The 19,408-nt window shown below is 30.4% G+C and overlaps 3 protein-coding genes and 1 pseudogene across 4 annotated transcripts; 2 read left to right on the top strand and 2 right to left on the bottom strand.

The window, feature by feature from the left end:
* LOC120205199 lies at window positions 1-406 on the top strand. Its single transcript, XM_039205115.1, has one exon. It carries the CDS (start codon window positions 44-46, stop codon window positions 404-406), a length of 363 nt encoding a protein of 120 aa, XP_039061046.1. The 5' UTR covers window positions 1-43.
* A 6,540-nt stretch (window positions 407-6,946) lies between these two features.
* On the bottom strand, window positions 6,947-18,091 carry LOC120205239 (malate dehydrogenase, mitochondrial). 2 transcript variants are annotated; one of them, XM_039205153.1, is made up of 8 exons: window positions 17,796-18,091; window positions 16,687-16,860; window positions 16,155-16,323; window positions 15,876-15,937; window positions 15,652-15,773; window positions 15,398-15,515; window positions 14,953-15,100; window positions 6,947-6,969 (listed from the first exon to the last, which is right to left on the bottom strand). In XM_039205153.1, the coding sequence occupies exons 1-7, from the start codon at window positions 18,027-18,029 to the stop codon at window positions 14,960-14,962; spliced, it is 1,020 nt and encodes a 339-aa protein (XP_039061084.1). In that variant the 5' UTR covers window positions 18,030-18,091; the 3' UTR covers window positions 6,947-6,969; window positions 14,953-14,959. The 2 variants fall into 2 exon arrangements, with proteins under 2 accessions (XP_039061084.1, XP_039061083.1); XM_039205152.1 differs by lacking the exon at window positions 6,947-6,969 and having other exon boundaries at window positions 14,737-15,100.
* On the bottom strand, window positions 8,931-10,520 carry LOC120205322 (annotated as a pseudogene).
* LOC120205237 (transcription factor GTE4-like) lies at window positions 11,575-14,605 on the top strand. The gene is made up of 5 exons (XM_039205150.1): window positions 11,575-13,403; window positions 13,500-13,545; window positions 13,666-13,767; window positions 13,872-13,932; window positions 14,319-14,605. Exons 1-4 carry the CDS (start codon window positions 11,781-11,783, stop codon window positions 13,898-13,900), a joined length of 1,800 nt encoding a protein of 599 aa, XP_039061081.1. The 5' UTR covers window positions 11,575-11,780; the 3' UTR covers window positions 13,901-13,932; window positions 14,319-14,605.
* Window positions 18,092-19,408: the final 1,317 nt, after the last annotated feature.

Below are 19,408 nucleotides of genomic sequence, written 5' to 3'. Positions count from 1 at the left end.
CATTCCAAGCTCTGCAACTATAAACCCTGGTTTCTAACGTTCAATGGCGAACTTCAAACTTTTATTCACGCTTTGCCTTCATGCCTTGTTCTTGATTTCCGGTTCCGGAACTCGATTGTTTCGATTCCATCCGCTTTCGATCGCCGATCAAGCATCGAAAGACCAGAGACTAGAGATAAATATCGACCGGTATTTAGATTTTAAGAAAATTTCAGTCGCCACCCGGTCATCGGCATTGGCGGTTGAAGCTAAAGGAGTCGAGTCGGATCGGCTTCGGAGCAGCAGCAAGCGTGCATTAACGGAGGAAGGCAGAGAAGCCATTAGAGCAAGCATGGAGAGACACGGCGGGAATCCATTCGAGTCGAAAAGATTGAGTCCAGGGGGACCTGACCCTCACCATCACTAATCAGAGGGGGTACATCTTTATAGCGGCCGGTGATTTACACCATGAGAAACGATAGGGTGCAGAACATTTGGTATTTTTCGTCAATTTGTTCAGGTTCTTTTTATGCACATGACTTGGTATGTGGTCGGGACTAAAATAGTTGTACGTTATCGTAATAATCACCTTATATAACAGTGAAAATATTTTTCAAATTTATTATTTTACAAACCTTTGTTATTACCATAATCATAATAAACACAATATAATCAAAATCACAAGTATTACTGATAAAAAGGACAAGTGTTCTAAATGTGATAGGGTCATTCAATCCACAAAGTTCAGGGCAGCGATTCACAAAAATGCATGGTTTGATCAAACAAGTACCAACACAACTAAATATTAACATAACTCGTAAAACCTGTAACAAACTAGCATGCTTCATCACTAACAGGTTGGTTCAAGTGATAAGCGACTTGATATCGTTTAAGTAAAATCTAGAGTTCAAGTCCTTGTGTATGCAGAAAATCTCGCTAAGAAATTCACCTATAAAAATCAAATATGCGACACGAATAAATCTAAATTAATCAAGATAAAACCTTCAACCAAGATAACGAAGAAAGAACTAACATGCTTCATCTTTAACCAGTACAAATACAAAAAGAACTGAAATAAACAATAACAACAACAACAACAACAACAAAACCCAATTCCCATATGCAATTGGGTAAGGGGGAGGTAGGATAGTAGGCTGCCCCCAATGCCAGGTTGAGAGTATGAATTATATATATATGAGTTGAATTATATTAAGTTTTTGATTCATTTGAATTTAATTTAAATATTATCTTTTTTATTTATTGTCTAATCTGATCTAAATTTAAAGATATTCCATCAGACTTAAAATCTGGCATAAAATTTGAAATAAAACTATATATATAGATATAAATATAATTCTCGCACTAAAATAAGGATTTAATTGATATAATATATATATATATATATATATATATATATATATATAAATGGATATGTTAAGTCATATTGAAGATATTTCATGTTAAATTCAACTCGATTAAATTTTATCAGTACAATTATTTTAATTTAAGATATTAAAAAGAAAATTATACTCTATTTATTTAGTTCAAAACGACTCTTTACACAATAAATAGGGTAGAACCTTAGGTGGTGTTTGTTTTTGCAGAGGTAAAAGGTCGGCAGTCTGCGAACTACATCTGCAGGCATCTGCAGCAGAAGAGGTGGACTAAAAGTCTGCAGTCTGCAAGAAGAAGACTGTTTGTTTTTTAACGTCTGCAGACTGCTAAAATGAACTGAGATTTAAATAAATTGATTTTTTTAAACTCAAAAGAGTTTTGCAATACTGAGATTTAAATAATTTTAGTTTTACAATACTGAAATTTAAATAATCCATAAAACTACAATAATAAATTATTTAAAATAAATCAATCCATATTTTAAAAAATCAATCCATACTAATAAATTATTTAAAATAATCAATCCATACAACTACAATAATAAATCATCCATATTTTAAAATAAATCAATCCATACAAATAAATTATTTAAATAAATCAATCCATACTAATAAATTATTTAAAATAAATCAATCCATATTTTAAAATAAATCAATCCATACTAATAATTATTTAAAATAAATCATCTATACAACTACAATAATAAATCAATCCATATTTTAAAATAAATTAATCCATACAAATAAATTATTTAAAATAAATCATTCCATACTAATAAATTATTTAAAATAAATCAATCCATAATTTAAAATAAATCAATCCATACTAATAAATTATTTAAAATAAATCAATCCATATTTTAAAATAAATCAATCCATACTAATAAATTATTTAAAATAAATCAATCCATACTAAATTATTTAAAATAAATCAATCCATACTAATAAAATTAAAATAAATCAATCCATATTTTAAAATAAATCAATACATACTAATAAATTATTTAAAATAAATCAATCCATATTTTAAAATAAATCAATCTATACTAATAAATTATTTAAAATAAATCAATCCATACAACTAAAATAATAAATCAATCTATATTTTAAAATAAATCAATCCATACTAATAAATTATTTAAAATAAATCAATCCATACTAATAAATTATTTAAAATAAATCAATCCATATTTTAAATAATCAATCCATACTAATAAATTATTTAAAATAAATCAATCCATATTTTAAAATAAATCAATCCATACTAATAAATTATTTAAAATAAATCAATTCATACAACTACAATAATAAATCAATTCACATTTTAAAATAAATCAATCCATACTAATAAATTATTTAAAATAAATCAATCCATACTAATAAATTATTTAAAATAAATCAATCCATATTTTAAAATAAATCAATCCATACTAATAAATTATTTAAAATAAATCAATCCATATTTTAAATAAATCATTCATACTAATAAATTATTTAAAATAAATCAATCCATATTTTAAAATAAATCAATCCATACTAATAAATTATTTAAAATAAATCATCCATATTTTAAAATAAATCAATCCATACTAATATTTAAAATAAATCAATCCATATTTTAAAATAAATCATACATACTAAAATTATTTAAAATAATCAATCCATATTTTAAAATAAATCAATCCATACTAATAAATTATTTAAAATAAATCAATCCATACAACTAAAATATAAATCAATCCATATTTTAAATAAATCAATCCATACTAATAAATTATTTAAAATAAATCAATCCATACTAATAAATTATTTAAAATAAATCATCCATATTTAAATAAATCATCCATACTAATAAATTATTTAAAATAAATCAATCCATATTTTAAAATAAATCAATCCATACTAATAAATATTTAAAATAAATCAATCCATATTTTAAAATAAATCAATCCATACAAAAATTATTTAAAATAAATCAATCCATACTAATAAATTATTTAAAATAAATCAATCCATATTTTAAAATAAATCAATCCTACTAATAATTATTTAAAATAAATCATCTATACAACTACAATAATAATCAATCCATATTTAAAATAAATTAATCCATACAAAAATTATTTAAAATAAATCATTCCATACTAATAAATTATTTAAAATAAATCAATCCATAATTTAAAATAAATCATCCATACTAAATTATTTAAAATAAATCAATCCATATTTTAAAATAAATCAATCCATACTAATAAATTATTTAAATAATCAATCCATACTAATAATTATTTAAAAAATCATCCATATTTTAAAATAAATCAATCCATACTAATAATTATTTAAAATAAATCAATCCATATTTTAAAATAAATCATACATACTAATAAATTATTTAAAATAAATCAATCCATATTTTAAATAAATCAATCTATACTATAAATTATTTAAAAAATCAATCCATACAACTAAAATAATAAATCAATCTATTTTAAAATAAATCAATCCATACTAATAAATTATTTAAAATAAATCAATCCCATACTAATAAATTATTTAAAATAAATCAATCCATATTTTAAAATAATCAATCCTACTAAAAATTATTTAAAATAAAAAATCAATCCATATTTTAAAATAAATCAATCCACTAATAAATTATTTAAATAAATCAATTCATACAACTACAATAATAATCAATTCACATTTTAAAATAAATCAATTTATACTAATAATTTTAAAAAAATCAATCCATACTAATAAATTATTTAAAATAAATCAATCCATATTTAAAATAAATCAATCCTACTAATAAATTATTTAAAATAAATCAATCCATATTTTAAAATAAATCAATTCATACTAATAAATTATTAAAATAAATCAATCCATATTTTAAAATAAATCAATCCATACTAATAATTATTTAAAATAAATCAATCCATATTTTAAAATAAATCAATCCATACTAATAAATTATTTAAAATAAATCAATCCATATTTAAAATAATCAATACATACTAATAATTATTTAAAATAAATCAATCCATTTTAAAATAAATCAATCCATACTAATAAATTATTTAAAATAAATCAATCCATACAACTAAAATAATAAATCAATCCATATTTTAAAATAAATCAATCCATACTAATAAATTATTTAAAATAAATCAATCCATACTAATAAATTATTTAAAATAAATCAATCCATAATTTAAAATAAATCAATCCATACTAATAAATTATTTAAAATAAATCAATCCATATTTTAAAATAAATCAATCCATACTAATAAATTATTTAAAATAAATCAATCCATATTTTAAAATAAATCAATCCATACTAATAAATTATTTAAAATAAATCAATCCATACTAATAAATTATTTAAAATAAATCAATCCATATTTTAAAATAAATCAATCCATACTAATAAATTATTTAAAATAAATCAATCCATATTTTAAAATAAATCAATCCATACTAATAATTATTTAAAATAAATCAATCCATATTTTAAAATAAATCAATCCATACTAATAAATTATTTAAATAAATCAATCCATATTTTAAAATAAATCAATCCATACTAATAAATTATTTAAAATAAATCAATCCATATTTTAAAATAAATCAATCCACACTAATAAATTATTTAAATTAAATCAATCCATATTTTAAAATAAAACAATACATACTAATAAATTATTTAAAATAAATCAATCCATATTTTAAAATAAATCAATCTATACTAATAAATTATTTAAAATAAATCAATCCATACAACTAAAATAATAAATCAATCCATATTTTAAAATAAATCAATCCATACTAATAAATTATTTAAAATAAATCAATCCATACTAATAAATTATTTAAAATAAATCAATCCATATTTTAAAATAAATCAATCCATGCTAATAAATTATTTAAAATAAATCAATCCTTATTTTAAAATAAATCAATCCATACTAATAAATTATTTAAAATAAATCAATTCATACAACTACAATAATAAATCAATTCACATTTTAAAATAAATCAATCCATACTAATAAATTATTTAAAATAAATCAATCCATATTTTAAAATAAATCAAACCATACTAATAAATTATTTAAAATAAATCAATCCATATTTTAAAATAAATCAATCCATGCTAATAAATTATTTAAAATAAATCAATCCATACTAATAAATTATTTAAAATAAATCAATCCATATTTTAAAATAAATCAATCCATACTAATAAATTATTTAAAATAAATCAATCCATACAACTACAATAATAAATCATTCATATTTTAAAATAAATCAATCCATACTAATAAATTATTTAAAATAAATCAATCCATATTTTAAAATAAATCAATCCATACTAATAAATTATTTAAAATAAATCAATCCATACAACTACAATAATAAATCACTCCATATTTTAAAATAAATCAATCCATACTAATAAATTATTTAAAATAAATCAATCCATATTTTATAATAAATTATTTTATAATAAATTATTTTAAAATAAATTATTTTATTAAATTATTTAAAATTATTTTAATAAATAACTATATTTTATAATTGTTATTGAAGATATTTGAAGACCTTTTAAGACATAAAATCAAGTCTGCATCAAGAAGAGCTCGCGCAGACGTTTGAAGGGCTTCTGTCTTCTAAAAAAACAGTATGCGAAGCCTAATGTCTGCGCGTGGTCTGCGCAACGCAGACATAAGTGGTTTGAAGAGCTTGCATAGTGAAAACAAACACCACCTTAGTAATAAAAGTTAAAATATGTTGTAAGTTTGAAATAAAACTATAATTCTCGTTCTTATCCACTAAAATAAGGATTTAATTGATATATATATATATATATATATATATAAATGGATATGTTAAGTCATATTGAAGATATTTCATGTTAAATTCAACTCGATTAATTTTTTTTTTGAAAAAATTTTAGGATTGAAATCAATCAAATCTAGATTTCATCGCCATCGATATTAATTTAGGCTTAAATGTAAAATAAGTGTCCAAACTATACCGATTTTCACAAACAGGTGCCTATGATATTTTTGGACTCATCTCGGTGCCTAACATTACAAACGTTATAGTTTTAGGTGTCCAGACCGTCGACAAAATTAATTTCTTCCAGTAAGTGACACGTGTCATAATATGGTGATTTTGAAATTTAGTTTTAAAAAAATTAAAAAAAATTATTATATTTATAAAAAACACTAATTTCTCTTAAATTATATAAAAACCCAAAATCCCTAAAATCCTCAAATCCTAACCTTAACCTGCCAGCCACCACAACTGTCGCTGATATAGTTCATACCATCCTCCTAGTCATATGTTGTCGTAGTTGCCTCCGATTGACCTTCGAAATTACGTGGGATCACAATTTTCATACTAGGTTTGCAGGGTATAAAACGTCGTTGATCGGTCATGATTTCATAGGGATTTTAGTCACCGGGGAAGGTGAGGTCGGGTGGAGCTTCGTCAACAGGCAAAGGGCAACGATCAGTGTGGGTTTAGGAGTTGAAATGAAGATTTTTAAAGTTTTGAGGTTAATTCAAAAATTTTATGTATTTTATAAAAATATATAATTTTAAATACTTTTTTTTAAATATCAAATTATGACATGTGTTACTTAACATTAAAAATTAACATCGTTGATAGACCAGACAACTATAGTGATAGCGTTTGTAACTTTAGTATGAGCACTTATTTTTATATTTAACCCTTAATTTTAAGAGTCTCCAAACTTGATGATGAAAATTTGGACGTATCGTTGTAATTCCCAAATGCCTATCAAATCCACCCAACGGTTGAGCAAAGAATCTTTCAAGCCTCTGCAAAATTTTCAGCACTAAGAGATTTTGAAGGCAAAAATATGATTTCATTTACTTTTCAACAAGTCGATTTACATTTAGTCAATTTGGTATTTCCAAAATCTTATTCAAACAAAGACTCCCTCTTGAATCTTCCATCTTTTCTTTTCCAATTCTCCAGGTTTTGACACTTTTTCTTACCCTTTTTCCTCTTGTTTCATCATTTTCTACCTTGAATATTCTTGCATAATCATACCCTTTTCTCTTATTCATACTCACCTTTAAAAACCCACATGTCTTGTACTATGACAATGTCTTCCAATCAGAAATGGAGTACAAAGTTATGAACAATAGAAGTGGACGATGGTGTCATGGATATGGTAGCCATAGTTGGAATGGATCCCCTTTTCAAATTAGATAATCCAATATGCGATAAGGCCCTTGATTTTGCACTGATTTATACAGACTTCTACTTTACGTACTATTTCTTATCTTCAATTCCTAATTGTCAAGAGAGTTAGGATAACATCTATAGCATCGTCAATCATATTCTATTCCTTTCGAATCCACTACCGGATGTACGAAAGACTCATGAACAGAGACATCCATGAAGCCTTTGTGCAATGATCCATATTTGTCTGCTATTTTTGTGACACAAGTGGTAAAGACAGTGTGTAATTCAGGCACTGCAACTTCAGCATTTGTCAACTATATTCCATAGGCTAATATGTGTGCTTCTCAGGTAAATCTTACTACGGATGCTTCGGGATTGGGAGAATAATCCGCCGGGAATACCAATTTTGAGTACTTATAGCGCCTTTTGTGCATCGTAAGTGATAACAGAGTTGTCTATATGAAGCATAGGTAGAGCCGTAGGTAACTGTAAGAACCAACATGTCATGTTAATCTTAGGACTGATGATCAACTTGTCATCTGAGCATATCAATATTTGATCATTATTGATGAAATCTCAGCCACTAAATGTGGGTGTAGTTGAGTAAACTTTGACTATGTGTATGTAAAATGTATGCATGTAATAACATCTATATGCTGTCTTAGTCAATAATCTCGTTTCAATGTGGATGAGATATGCTGATGTATGATTCTATCCTCATCAACTTGTCGAATCTGAATTCTATCCAATACCTTTCTGACAAATCTTGCTCTATCCCTAACTTAAACCTTTTGAAATTCAATGCAGAAATCATTATATATCACCTGCACCAACTGCGTTTCTTGGCTGTTTTCTGAAGGGAAAGAACACCAACTTCGGATTGCAAATAAGAATTGGAAATGAACTAGTGTGATGGAGATGGCTCGGGAAAAGCGGAAAATTAGCTCTGTTTTGGATGGAAGATAAGCGGTTTACGATAAACTATACATCGGTAATCGATGAACTGATATGAATGTCTTATAAGATGACTAACTTTATGTTGCTTGATCAAGCTTGGCAAGTTCATTGATCACTTCTTTTCTCCTTGTTAAAAGAGTACTATGGCCTCAAATTCTTTGTCTACTATCTGTAAAAAGTGTCTGTAATTGATCTGCATATGATTGTAAAGAATTCAGGTTGTCTCACAACAATGCTTTATTGGTGAATGCACCAGCTAATGTAAAATTTAACTGTGAAAAACACATTTTATTTCTGAAATAATTTACCTGAGAATACAGTATTGAAGTAAAATAATCTCAAAAAAATACATAATCAATAGTATATCAAATCATCATAAACCAACAGTAATTTGACAGGAAAAAATAACAAAAAAAAAAGGGTTAAGAAAATGAATGTTTCTTTCACAATCTGTAGGAAGAGTGTACTGACAGAATCTGGGATTCTTCATGCAGAGAAAGAACCTTTCATAAGCATCCGCCATTTTACTTGCAGTAAACATCGATAATGCATGTTTTCTTCAAGCAATCCCTTTGTTTTTCAACACTTTTTGGCCCATCTTTTATTGCTGATTCCAATGCATCAACAAAGGACTCTACATTGGGTGAAAACGTGTATCCAAAAGTTTGGTTGACAACTACCGTCCCAACTATGCTAGGATAATTTGGTGTCAAAATTGGTTTCCCACAATGCATTGCTTCCATCAAAGTAAGATCGAGGCCTTGAGGCATCGACGTCGGGTTCACAAACACGTCGATTGCGTTGTAGAAGTTGGAAAGCTCCGAAGGCTCCAGTGCACCTAATACTTTCACATTTGAGACTAAATCTGCATACCTTTTCCCCCATGGACCTGATCCTGCAACAAGCAGATAAACACCGGTGTGTGTTTTGCTGATCTTTGAGAAAGCTTCATATAGAAGTGGATGCCCTTTGTCTCTAACTAATCGTCCGGCAACCCCCAGTACGACGCTTATGTTGGCGGGGATACCATGCTTTCTCCGGAACTTTGCACCGGATGCCGGATCGAGAACAAATTTGGTCTGATCAACACCGTTTAATATCACATGGACATTCCTTTGAGGGAGCTGATAGATGTTAACCAATAACCAGTACCTGACCAGCACTTTTTGCTTATACATATATGTTGTGTATAGCTAGGGAAAAATCGGATTTCATCGACTAGTCTCGGCATTGCTTCATGAAGCTCACCTACTGGTCTTGGCGTCGTCTCTTGTGAGTTAAAAACAAGCTCTTCAAATAACTTTGAGTACATAATTTCATACCAGATTCCATGCCAAGTTACTGCAACATTAGGCACCATTTTCGCACGCCAATGAGGCAACGAAACGCTCTCAGTATGCACATAATCGAACGGTCCATTAGCGTTTATGGTGTTGAATATCTCAAATGCTAAAGAACAATTGACCGAACCATGATAATTGGCAGCGAAATATACATGGAGATTGCCTTCATGGATGTCGAGGTGAGGCTTTCGATCGGACGGCATGGTAAAAACATGGATTTCATGGCCTTAAGCGGATAAAGCACGGTATAACGTTGCAGCATGACGTTCCATTCCACCAGGGGCAGCACCAATTGGCCCTGTTTTGGAGAATACTGCAAGCTTAAGCTTCTCGAAATTGTTCCCAAAACAAAGACGGTTCCGTGGGAACTTAGAATCCCTAAGATCACCATTGAATCTGGTTTCTATTCTTGTCCAAGAGCATGGCTCAGAGCCATGGTTGATCGGTGAAATGAAGAGATAAACTGAAGTAAAGACGACGGTTATGGTTAAAACGGTGGAAAATCTGATGGAGCAACAACCTGCAGAAGAAGACGGGCTGGTTGCCTTTTTCGAAAAGGATGGTGATTTAATCAGTTTGAATATTGTGGAATTGTCGATGATGTTAATGCAAGGTACCATTAATGGCGGATCTCCATGAAAACTTCCGCAAGTTTTTATGGGATGCACATGGCTGTTCCTTTCCTTGAGATTTTGGGCACGCCTGCAACACTAAGTTCAATGCATGCAGGTGGAGTAAAGGATACGTATGAAGCCGGTGCTGTATTATAAAATTAATTAAATGTTTAGAATTTTTCTTTTCATAGGAGTAATTAGTTTTATTAAAAATAAAAGTATTTAGAATTATAATGAAAATTTATAAATCAAAACTTAATATAAAAAATTAAAGGAAAAATAAGGAATATTGATCACAGTGATTAGCACTGAAAAAAAATAAGTGATTTTAAGTTTTTCTCTAGATATATGTGAATTGATGTGAATAATTGATAATGTTTCTCAGAATGAACTAAGGGATTGAGGATACTTTTTTCCTCTAAAAAATATAAATTTTCATATAATTTAATTATTTTTCATATTTATATTGATTATTTATTTTCATCTCTCACTAAAATTTTATAAATTCGTAATATAGAATTTTATAAGTTCGTAAATCTTGCGTCCATCCCTTGAAATTTCCTAACTATATTTAGATGCAAAATTTGTAAGCATTAACTAATCTAATAGAAATACTTTATATAAGTATTAATGATATGACTATATGATAATAAAATCATATTTAATATGCGTATATGTATAATATAAAAATATATGATATCTTTAATGCTGATTAAAATATTATAAAATAATCGTTAAATTCTATTAAATTATTATAAATTAATTTTTGAAAATGATCGAATTTATATCATCAAAATATTCATTATTTGAACCATTTAATAATTATTTTATAAATTTTAAAAGATGTAATCACAAAAACATCATTTTTACTTTTACCCTATTATTATGGCTCGAATTGGATTAAGGTACCATCCAACGTGGCTATACCCTAAACATTCTTTCCCCTTTCCCTCACTCGCTCCCGTAAGCGCGTGTATTCACCTCTCAGCCCCAGTCTCCCGAGTCTTCTCCGTTCTGAAAACAAACAAAGAAAATACTAAAGAAATAAATCGTACGGATCCAAAACCTCCATTACCCCTCTTTTCAACCCAAAACCCTAATTATCAAATTACCCCTTTTTATCTCTTATGAACTTGAATCTTCCCGTACAATTCAGCATAAACCCCTGAAGAAACCCTTTCTAACCCTCTAACCCATCTGGGTATTTCTTAATTTGGGGTTCCCCCCTTTTTTATTTATAAAAATTTGAACTTGTTACTTGTATGAATGGCTACGGGGACAATTGAAGGTGAAGAGTCGAAGAACGATAAGTTTTATGCCAGGAAAATCCACAGCGAACCCCAGAATCCCACTTCTCAGCAACCTCTAGCCACCACCACCACTTCAGCTGACGATAACAACTCCCAGCATCAGCTGCCACTCCAACCTTCCGATGCCGTGGCGTCGGATGATTCGTCTAGTCGTAAACGGTCGCGGCAAAGCGCGAAGAATGCTACCAATGGGATTGCAACATCTGGGTACGTAAAATATGATAACCTTGTTAAGATTGACTTGAATGTTTTATCGAAGAATGAAGTTAGAGTTTTGAAAAGGAAGTTAGCTACTGAACTTGAGGAAGTTAGGGATCTAGTTAAGAAATTTGAGGCAGAAGAAAGTAGGTTTAATGGGGTATATGCATATTCACGGGTTTCAGGGAATGAGAATGTTGATAGAGGCTGCGGAAGTTTAGTTAGAGCGAATTCGGATGTTGGTTCCGTAGGATTGCCTAGTTCGAGGTCTTTCCATGGATTATCCGTGTCGATGGCAGAGCCTGATCATAGTAACAACGATGATGGTGGTGGGAGAATGGGTGTGAAGAACGAGAAGAGAAACCCGAAGGCAAATCAGTATTATAATAATTCAAAGTTTGCTCTAAGGAAGGAGAAGTTGAAGCCTATAGAGAGTAATAAGAAGATGAAGCCGAGTGGTGGGAAGAGTAATGGGGGTCAAATGAGAGGTGGGATTACACCGGATAAGTTTTCCAGTCAGTTGTTTAAGAGATGTAGTAATTTGTTAGGGAAGTTAATGAAGCATAAGTTTGGTTGGGTGTTTAATAAGCCCGTGGATGTGAAGGGACTTGGGCTGCATGATTATTATACAATTGTTAAATGTCCTATGGATTTGGGTACAGTGAAGACTAGGTTGAACAAAACTTGGTACAAGTCACCTAGGGCGTTTGCGAAGGATGTTAGACTAACTTTCAGTAATGCAATGCTTTATAACCCAAAAGGACAGGATGTACATATTATGGCAGAAAACTTATCTCAGATATTTGAAGAAAACTGGGCAGCTATAGAATTGGAGTATAATCTTAAAAGAAGGTGTGAAAGGATTCATGATTACAGTTCGCCAAATCCCACTTCAAGGAAACTTCCTGCTCCGGTTCCGCCACAGGCTTCAGTTCCGATTCAAACTCTTGCTCCTTCATCGCTATCATTAGAGGTTAGGACTTCGGGGAGACCAGAATCCATGACAATGCCCGATGATCCGAAATCAAGAGCTGTGGACTTGACTCCTACTGGTAAGATTGCAGTACCAAAGAAACCCAAGGCAAAGGAACCTGATAAGAGGGATATGACGTATGAGGAGAAGCAGAGACTCAGTGTAAACCTTCAAAACTTACCTTCAGAGGAACTTGATAGCATTGTCCAGATTATCAAGAAGAGGAACCCTGCACTTTTCCAGCAAGATGATGAGATTGAGGTGGATATTGACAGTTTTGATCCAGAAACACTTTGGGAACTTGATAGATTTGTGACCAACTATAAGAAGGGTTTGGGCAAAAGCAAGAGAAAAGTTAAAGTTCCTCTTCAAGCAAATTCTGGAGATGGTCACAATGTTCACGAGACTGTAAGATTATGAACAAGTGATTCTTGAGCATCATAACTGTTTTTGCTGTATAGAATTTCTGTTCACTGCAACATTTTGTTGTTATTCTTTGTGCAGAATCTGGAACCACTTGCTGAAGAGGTACCAAAAGTAGCTGAAACAGGTAATCACCATGGACCGACAAGAACTTTTATCATTTTTGGTCTATTCTTCACTTGTTTCGTTCTGAAGAAGATGGAATTTTCATACACTTATTATCATAACCGGTTGTATTGTGAAGCAGAAGAGAAGATTGCTCCAACGTCTCCTGTTCATAGAGAAAAACTACAAAATAACGAGAATGGATCAAGCAGTTCTAGCAGCGGCTCTGGATCGTCATCAACTGGTAAACTTTAAAGTTTTTCCTTTTGTTTTGCTCGAATGAGTTATATTTCAGTTTTTTCACGCTAATACTTTCTTTTTTGGTACTCAACCCAATACTTTATGCAGACTCTGACAGTGATAGTTCATCAGGGTAAGGTGACCCTGTCTTTTAATGGACTTAACTAAGGTAGGACATGTTATCTTGGGTAATGAACTTTTTCAATCCTTATTTTCAAAATAGTTTTGCAATTTTTTTAAGGTGATAAAGCAACTTTTAGTCTCTAAATTTGCCAACTTTTTTTCAACTCGGTCCCTGAACTTCTTTTGATCCACATTGGTCCCAGAACTTGGCAACTTTTCTCCTTTTTAGTCCTATGATGTGGCATGTTGATATTGTGACATGTAGCACAATCTTATATCATCAAAATGACAAAAATCCAAGTTCAAGGACTAAAAGTCACTTTATCCCATCTTTTCATGGTGCTAATTTGAGTTAAATCTCGTGATAAAACATATTGTAACCAGGGAACGTATAGGTTGATCCCTGCTTAAGTTTTGCTCTGTAATGCATAGGTGAACATCAAACACGAGGCTGATTCAGTATCATTACAAGTAGCAATCAATGATTCTGCTTAGCATTTCTGGAGGACCTGATCGAACTGTGTAACAGACCAATCTGAAGGAGATGAACGGCATGCGACTCAACTTTTTGAAAAGCTGGTTCTTTCAGTTGCATCATGCGGGCCTGGTATTCAGTTTTTCGAAATTGTTATGGCAAGGTTTTTCTGTAGGTCATGACACGTTCTATACCTGTTAACTGCTTATCTCTTAATGGTATCCCTTCATTGCAGACCTCAATCGTATAGAAGAAATTGTTGAAAGGGAAATGTGTAATGTTTTTGTGATAAAACATCAACTTCTCTTATTAAAACATTTACTAAAACAGGTTCCTGGCTGACCGAATGTGATTTCACACATTCACATTTTAATGCTCGAATGAATGGAACATCCCCAACTAAACTGGAATGAGAAGTTCTAATCAAATCCCCCTTCACAACATATCACTGGGAATTATTACTTGAAATGCTTATGTAAGGCCTATCCTACTAAGAACAAGTAAAGCCGATGCTGTTTGCAGCATGAAATACATCAGTTGCACTAAAACTTAAGAATTTACGATTGGTCTTATGGAAGAAATCATAAATAGTTGAGAACTAACTCTGGTTGGCAAACTTGATGCCCTTCTCAATAGATGCTTTCAGTTCTGGTTTGAGGCTCTCCAAGCCTTCTTTCTCGTAGTCTGAGAGAGGGCCTAACCCCAAAACTTCCTCCACTCCATTCTTTCCGAGCCTTACCTGCAAGTCAGAAATTGTGCTCAAGTGATCAGAGACGAGAAAGAAATCCCTACATTCCAGTTTAATCCAAAGCAATCAAGACTTAAATGTAAACAAATTGGGGGAATGGGATGATATAAGTGTGATATGGTATCAACTATACATGGGTGGGTGCAGGTTACAGCAGAGATAATAAATTCAATGCAGCTCACCTTCGGTATTGATGCAAAATTGAAAAGCAAATAGGGAATGGTAAAATATCAAAGAGATGTTGAGGGACTTTTGGACAATTCAACGATGTATAACAGGGATTATCACCTTGGACGCAAAGTAGGGGAGTTCAGTGACAGTTGACTGCACAAATGAACACTCCACCACATCAGGAACGCCATTCAGTCCCTTAAGGCAAGCATCAGCAAAAAGGGCTCCAGCATAGCTGCCCAAAGAAACAACACAACTTTGTCGGGCTAGAATGTCGTAAACCAAAATGATATGGCTCCATTTCAAGGCCATACAAAACAAATGCAAGGAAATCGAAACCTTCAAGTGAATATGTGATAACTAATACTTACGCCATTGATAGTGTTGCCGAACCCTTTCCGGCCTTTGCTTCCACAACTTCAGTGCCTCCGTCTTGTGTTCGCTTCGTGAGAGCCTTGATATCATCTTCAGGCAAATTGGCTTTTGGTGTGGCCTAAATGAATTTAAGATGCAACTAAAATTAGCAAAGACCAACAGAAAACTAAAATGAGCAAGGGTCAATCACTGCATGCATTAAAATAGAGAGAGAATGTACTTGAGAAAATAGAGGGAGAATGGTTATTCCAGCATGACCACCAACAACGGGGACATTAACATCTGCAAGCAAGAGAATAAACTTAGTCAATCAGCAAGTTCCTCCTATAATCAATATGCACTTATGCTATGATAATACCTTGCATGAAAGGAAAATATATCTACTTAAAAAAAACTTTTCTGGGCCCCAGAAACCCTTTGATAAGCTTCCTTTTTTCAGGAGAAAAAAAGGGATTATAAAGGGAGAAGGAGAGGTGAGGTAAAATAGTAGTAAACAAACCTGCAACATTTACTTTTGCCTTCCCAGCATAAAAAGTCTTAGCCCTAACCACATCAAGGGTGGTTACGCCAAACAACTTTCTCTCATCATATGTCCCTGCCTTCTTGAAAACCTCAGCTGCAATCGGAACAGTTGAATTGACAGGGTTGCTGATCATATTAACAAGTGCCTGGACCACAAATTTGGTTCATTAAAGTTGGGAATAAAAAAAAATATTCTATCCATATAGAAGCTCGCAACAGAGAAAAATTCTTAGTAGCTTTCAGTTACCAAAACTCTGTTAAATTTTAAGCATCAGGGGGAAAGAATGATGATTAGTTGATCGAACAGAACTCTAAACTCTTTACTAAATCAGACAACAAAGTGCAGTGTTAGGTTCTCTGATCATTTGTATGGTTGCCTCATACCTTGACACGATAGACATTAATACTCGTATACAAGACAGAGGACCAAACAAATTATATTTTTACAAGCATTAAGGATCCCTGATATATGGAATTTTCAAATTAAAAGAAAAAGGATAGACACTCACATTGGGACAATACTTGGCGATTGCAGAGCATAGACCCTTGACAATTCCGGCATTAATGTTGAAAAGATCATCACGAGTCATACCAGGCTTTCTTGGCACCCCAGCAGGAATGATGACAACATCACATCCCTCCAAAGCTTGCCCCAATTGCTCTTCACCAACATATCCGACAACCTGAAGGTAAAAAAGGGTAAATACATAAGGAATAGGAATAATGATTACAAAATTAAGAGTTTAAGACACAAGATTATAAAATAAATACATTTCATAACAGAATGAAGATCATAACCCTGACAAAAGAATAACCAGGTAGAAAACAGAGTACTTTGATTAAATCAAATAAAAAATGGGCCCATGAGCATGAACCATAGAAAAATGGATAAACTGATTGTCATAAAGACATGCTTAAAAGTTCAAAAAAATAATCAGGTAAGCCGTAAACCACACAGATATAAAACATTGGAACACGTATAGACAAATGAAATGAAACTAAGCCGTATCAAAGCTCATACAAATATAGAAGAATCATATAAATTTCCAGATGTTAAGAAAAATACAAGTAATGATGGGCATGGACATCAACATGCAACAAATCTCAATTCTTCAATCCTTTTTTATGGAATGAATCAAGTAAAAAAGCTAGATCAGAGGCAAATACATATTATTTAGGTAAGAAAAAACAAGGTTGATTTCAAAATAGAAACCAGTCAAATCATATTAGACACATAAATACATTCACATAGACACTTTAAAAGATGAAACCATATAGCAAAGCCAAATTGAAATGAATCAAAGAACTAGACCATTAAGCTGAAATCCCATCTACAAAGTTTGAGATCATAATTTCACTATAAACACATTCATACAAAATGTCACATTTTACAAGCAATAAATCCATTCTTTAAACAAATTAAAAATAAGCGAAATCAATAATAATAAGATAAATAAAATAAAAAAGGGGAAAATCCAAAATAAAACACCAAAACCAAAACAGAACCGACATCAGAAACAGCTTGAAACAACTTTGTAAACTAAACAGTAGGAAAACTAAATCTAAAAACCATACATTTTTACACGACAAAAAAAAATGAGATTTTTTATATATGGACCTCAGATCTAGTGTTGATATGGCTGACATCAGCGGCAACACCGGGAGTGTTAGCGATATCATAGAGAGTAAGTCGAGAAACAAGAGGGTTAAGCTTCATAAGAAGAGCCAATGGCTGCCCGATCCCTCCAGATGCGCCCAAGACGGCAACTTTCCGATCGGGTACGGATTCAGTGGAAAATCCTCGTCGGAGGAGGTGCTTTCCGGCGGCCGATCTAGCAATTGATCGAAACATTTTCGCAGGAGGTTGAAGCTGCGGACTGGCGAGAATAAATAAAAAAGAGGGCTTTTGGTATTGGTTTGATAGCTTCGAGGAGTGGGTAATATCTGAGGTTTATGTAGGCATATTTGATTTGTGAATTTAACATTTTTTTAATTTTAACATTAAAATAAATATTCAAACTATAATGTTTTTTTAATAGAGGACTAATATTATTATTTTTTTGACTGATTCGGTGTCATATTAGGTAATCGAACCATCAATGATATTAATTTTTTCGTTAAATTACACGTGTTATAATATGTTAATTTTAAAAAATTTATTTAAAATAAAAAAATAAAATTATATATATTTTTAAAAAATATAAATATTTTGAAATAACTTCAAAACCTTAAAAGCCTTCATTTCAACCCCTAAATCCACACCCGCCGTCACATTTTGCCGTCAACAAAGCTTCACCCAGCCTCACATCCCTCCGACGACAAAACCCTTATGAAATAGTGATCGATCGATGATGAATCGATATAATCGTAATCCCATGTTATTTCAACGGCCAATCGATGGCAACTATGACAACGTAAGACTAGGAGGAGAGTATGGACTATGTCGACAGCGGTAGTCATGGTCGGAAAAGACGATGACGACGAATTAAAGTTTGGATTTGAGATTTTGTAGTTTTTTATAATTTATGAGAAATTAGGATTTTTTTTATAATTATAATATTTTTTAAATATTTTTTAAAAATAAATTTCAAAATTACCAAATTGTGACATATGTTAATTAACGAAGAAAATTAACGTCATTGACGGCCCAAGCACCTAAAATGATAATGTTTGTAACGTTAGGCTCTCAGACGAGTCAAAAAATAATTGAGCACCTATTTGAGAAAATTGGTATAGTTTAGATACTTATTTTGGTTTTAAGCATATTTTTTCAAATATTTTTATTAATAAATTAAAATATTAAACTTAAAATATAATTTAAAAATATATGTTTTTAAATATCAATTTAAAATAATATGGTTAGTTAATTTAGATACGAAATTTATAGTTAAATCTATTATGTATTTACGAGTTAATTTTGAAAATTTCAAAATAAAAATGTTTTTCTTATATTTGAAGTTAAATGGTTTTAATTGATTTCTACCCAATTTTAGCATTAATTGCTAACCTTTTAGCTACAATAAAGATAAAATAATTTGTTAGTACTCGACATTTTACCATTTTGACACTTAAAAAACCATAAATATAGATTATTGAAAATGCATTTTGTTCGTTTTTTTTATTTTTAAAAATTAATAATTAAATTAATAAAAACTGTAAACATATGAAACTAAAATATAAACATTTTGAAATTAAACATATATTTTAGATTTTTTTATGTATATTTTAAAA

The sequence above is a fragment of the Hibiscus syriacus genome, unplaced genomic scaffold, assembly GCF_006381635.1.
Source record: "Hibiscus syriacus cultivar Baekdansim isolate YM2019G1 unplaced genomic scaffold, ASM638163v2 tig00012370_pilon, whole genome shotgun sequence".
Classification (NCBI taxonomy): domain Eukaryota; kingdom Viridiplantae; phylum Streptophyta; class Magnoliopsida; order Malvales; family Malvaceae; genus Hibiscus; species Hibiscus syriacus.
Note: the sequence above shows the minus strand (reverse complement) of the source record. Positions and strands in the feature narration are given on the sequence as shown.

Coding starts and splice junctions, on each gene's coding strand:
- LOC120205199 (XM_039205115.1), top strand. CDS start 44: ATGGCGAACTTCAAACTTTTATTCACGCTTTGCCTTCATGCCTTGTTC.
- LOC120205237 (XM_039205150.1), top strand. CDS start 11,781: ATGGCTACGGGGACAATTGAAGGTGAAGAGTCGAAGAACGATAAGTTT. Junction 13,404..13,499: donor GTCACAATGTTCACGAGACT/GTAAGATTATGA, acceptor TTCTTTGTGCAG/AATCTGGAACCACTTGCTGA. Junction 13,768..13,871: donor CTCTGGATCGTCATCAACTG/GTAAACTTTAAA, acceptor TACTTTATGCAG/ACTCTGACAGTGATAGTTCA.
- LOC120205239 (XM_039205153.1), bottom strand. CDS start 18,029: ATGTTTCGATCAATTGCTAGATCGGCCGCCGGAAAGCACCTCCTCCGA. Junction 15,774..15,875: donor TTCTCCCTCTATTTTCTCAA/GTACATTCTCTC, acceptor AAATTCATTTAG/GCCACACCAAAAGCCAATTT. Junction 15,101..15,397: donor TCCCCTACTTTGCGTCCAAG/GTGATAATCCCT, acceptor TCTGACTTGCAG/GTAAGGCTCGGAAAGAATGG.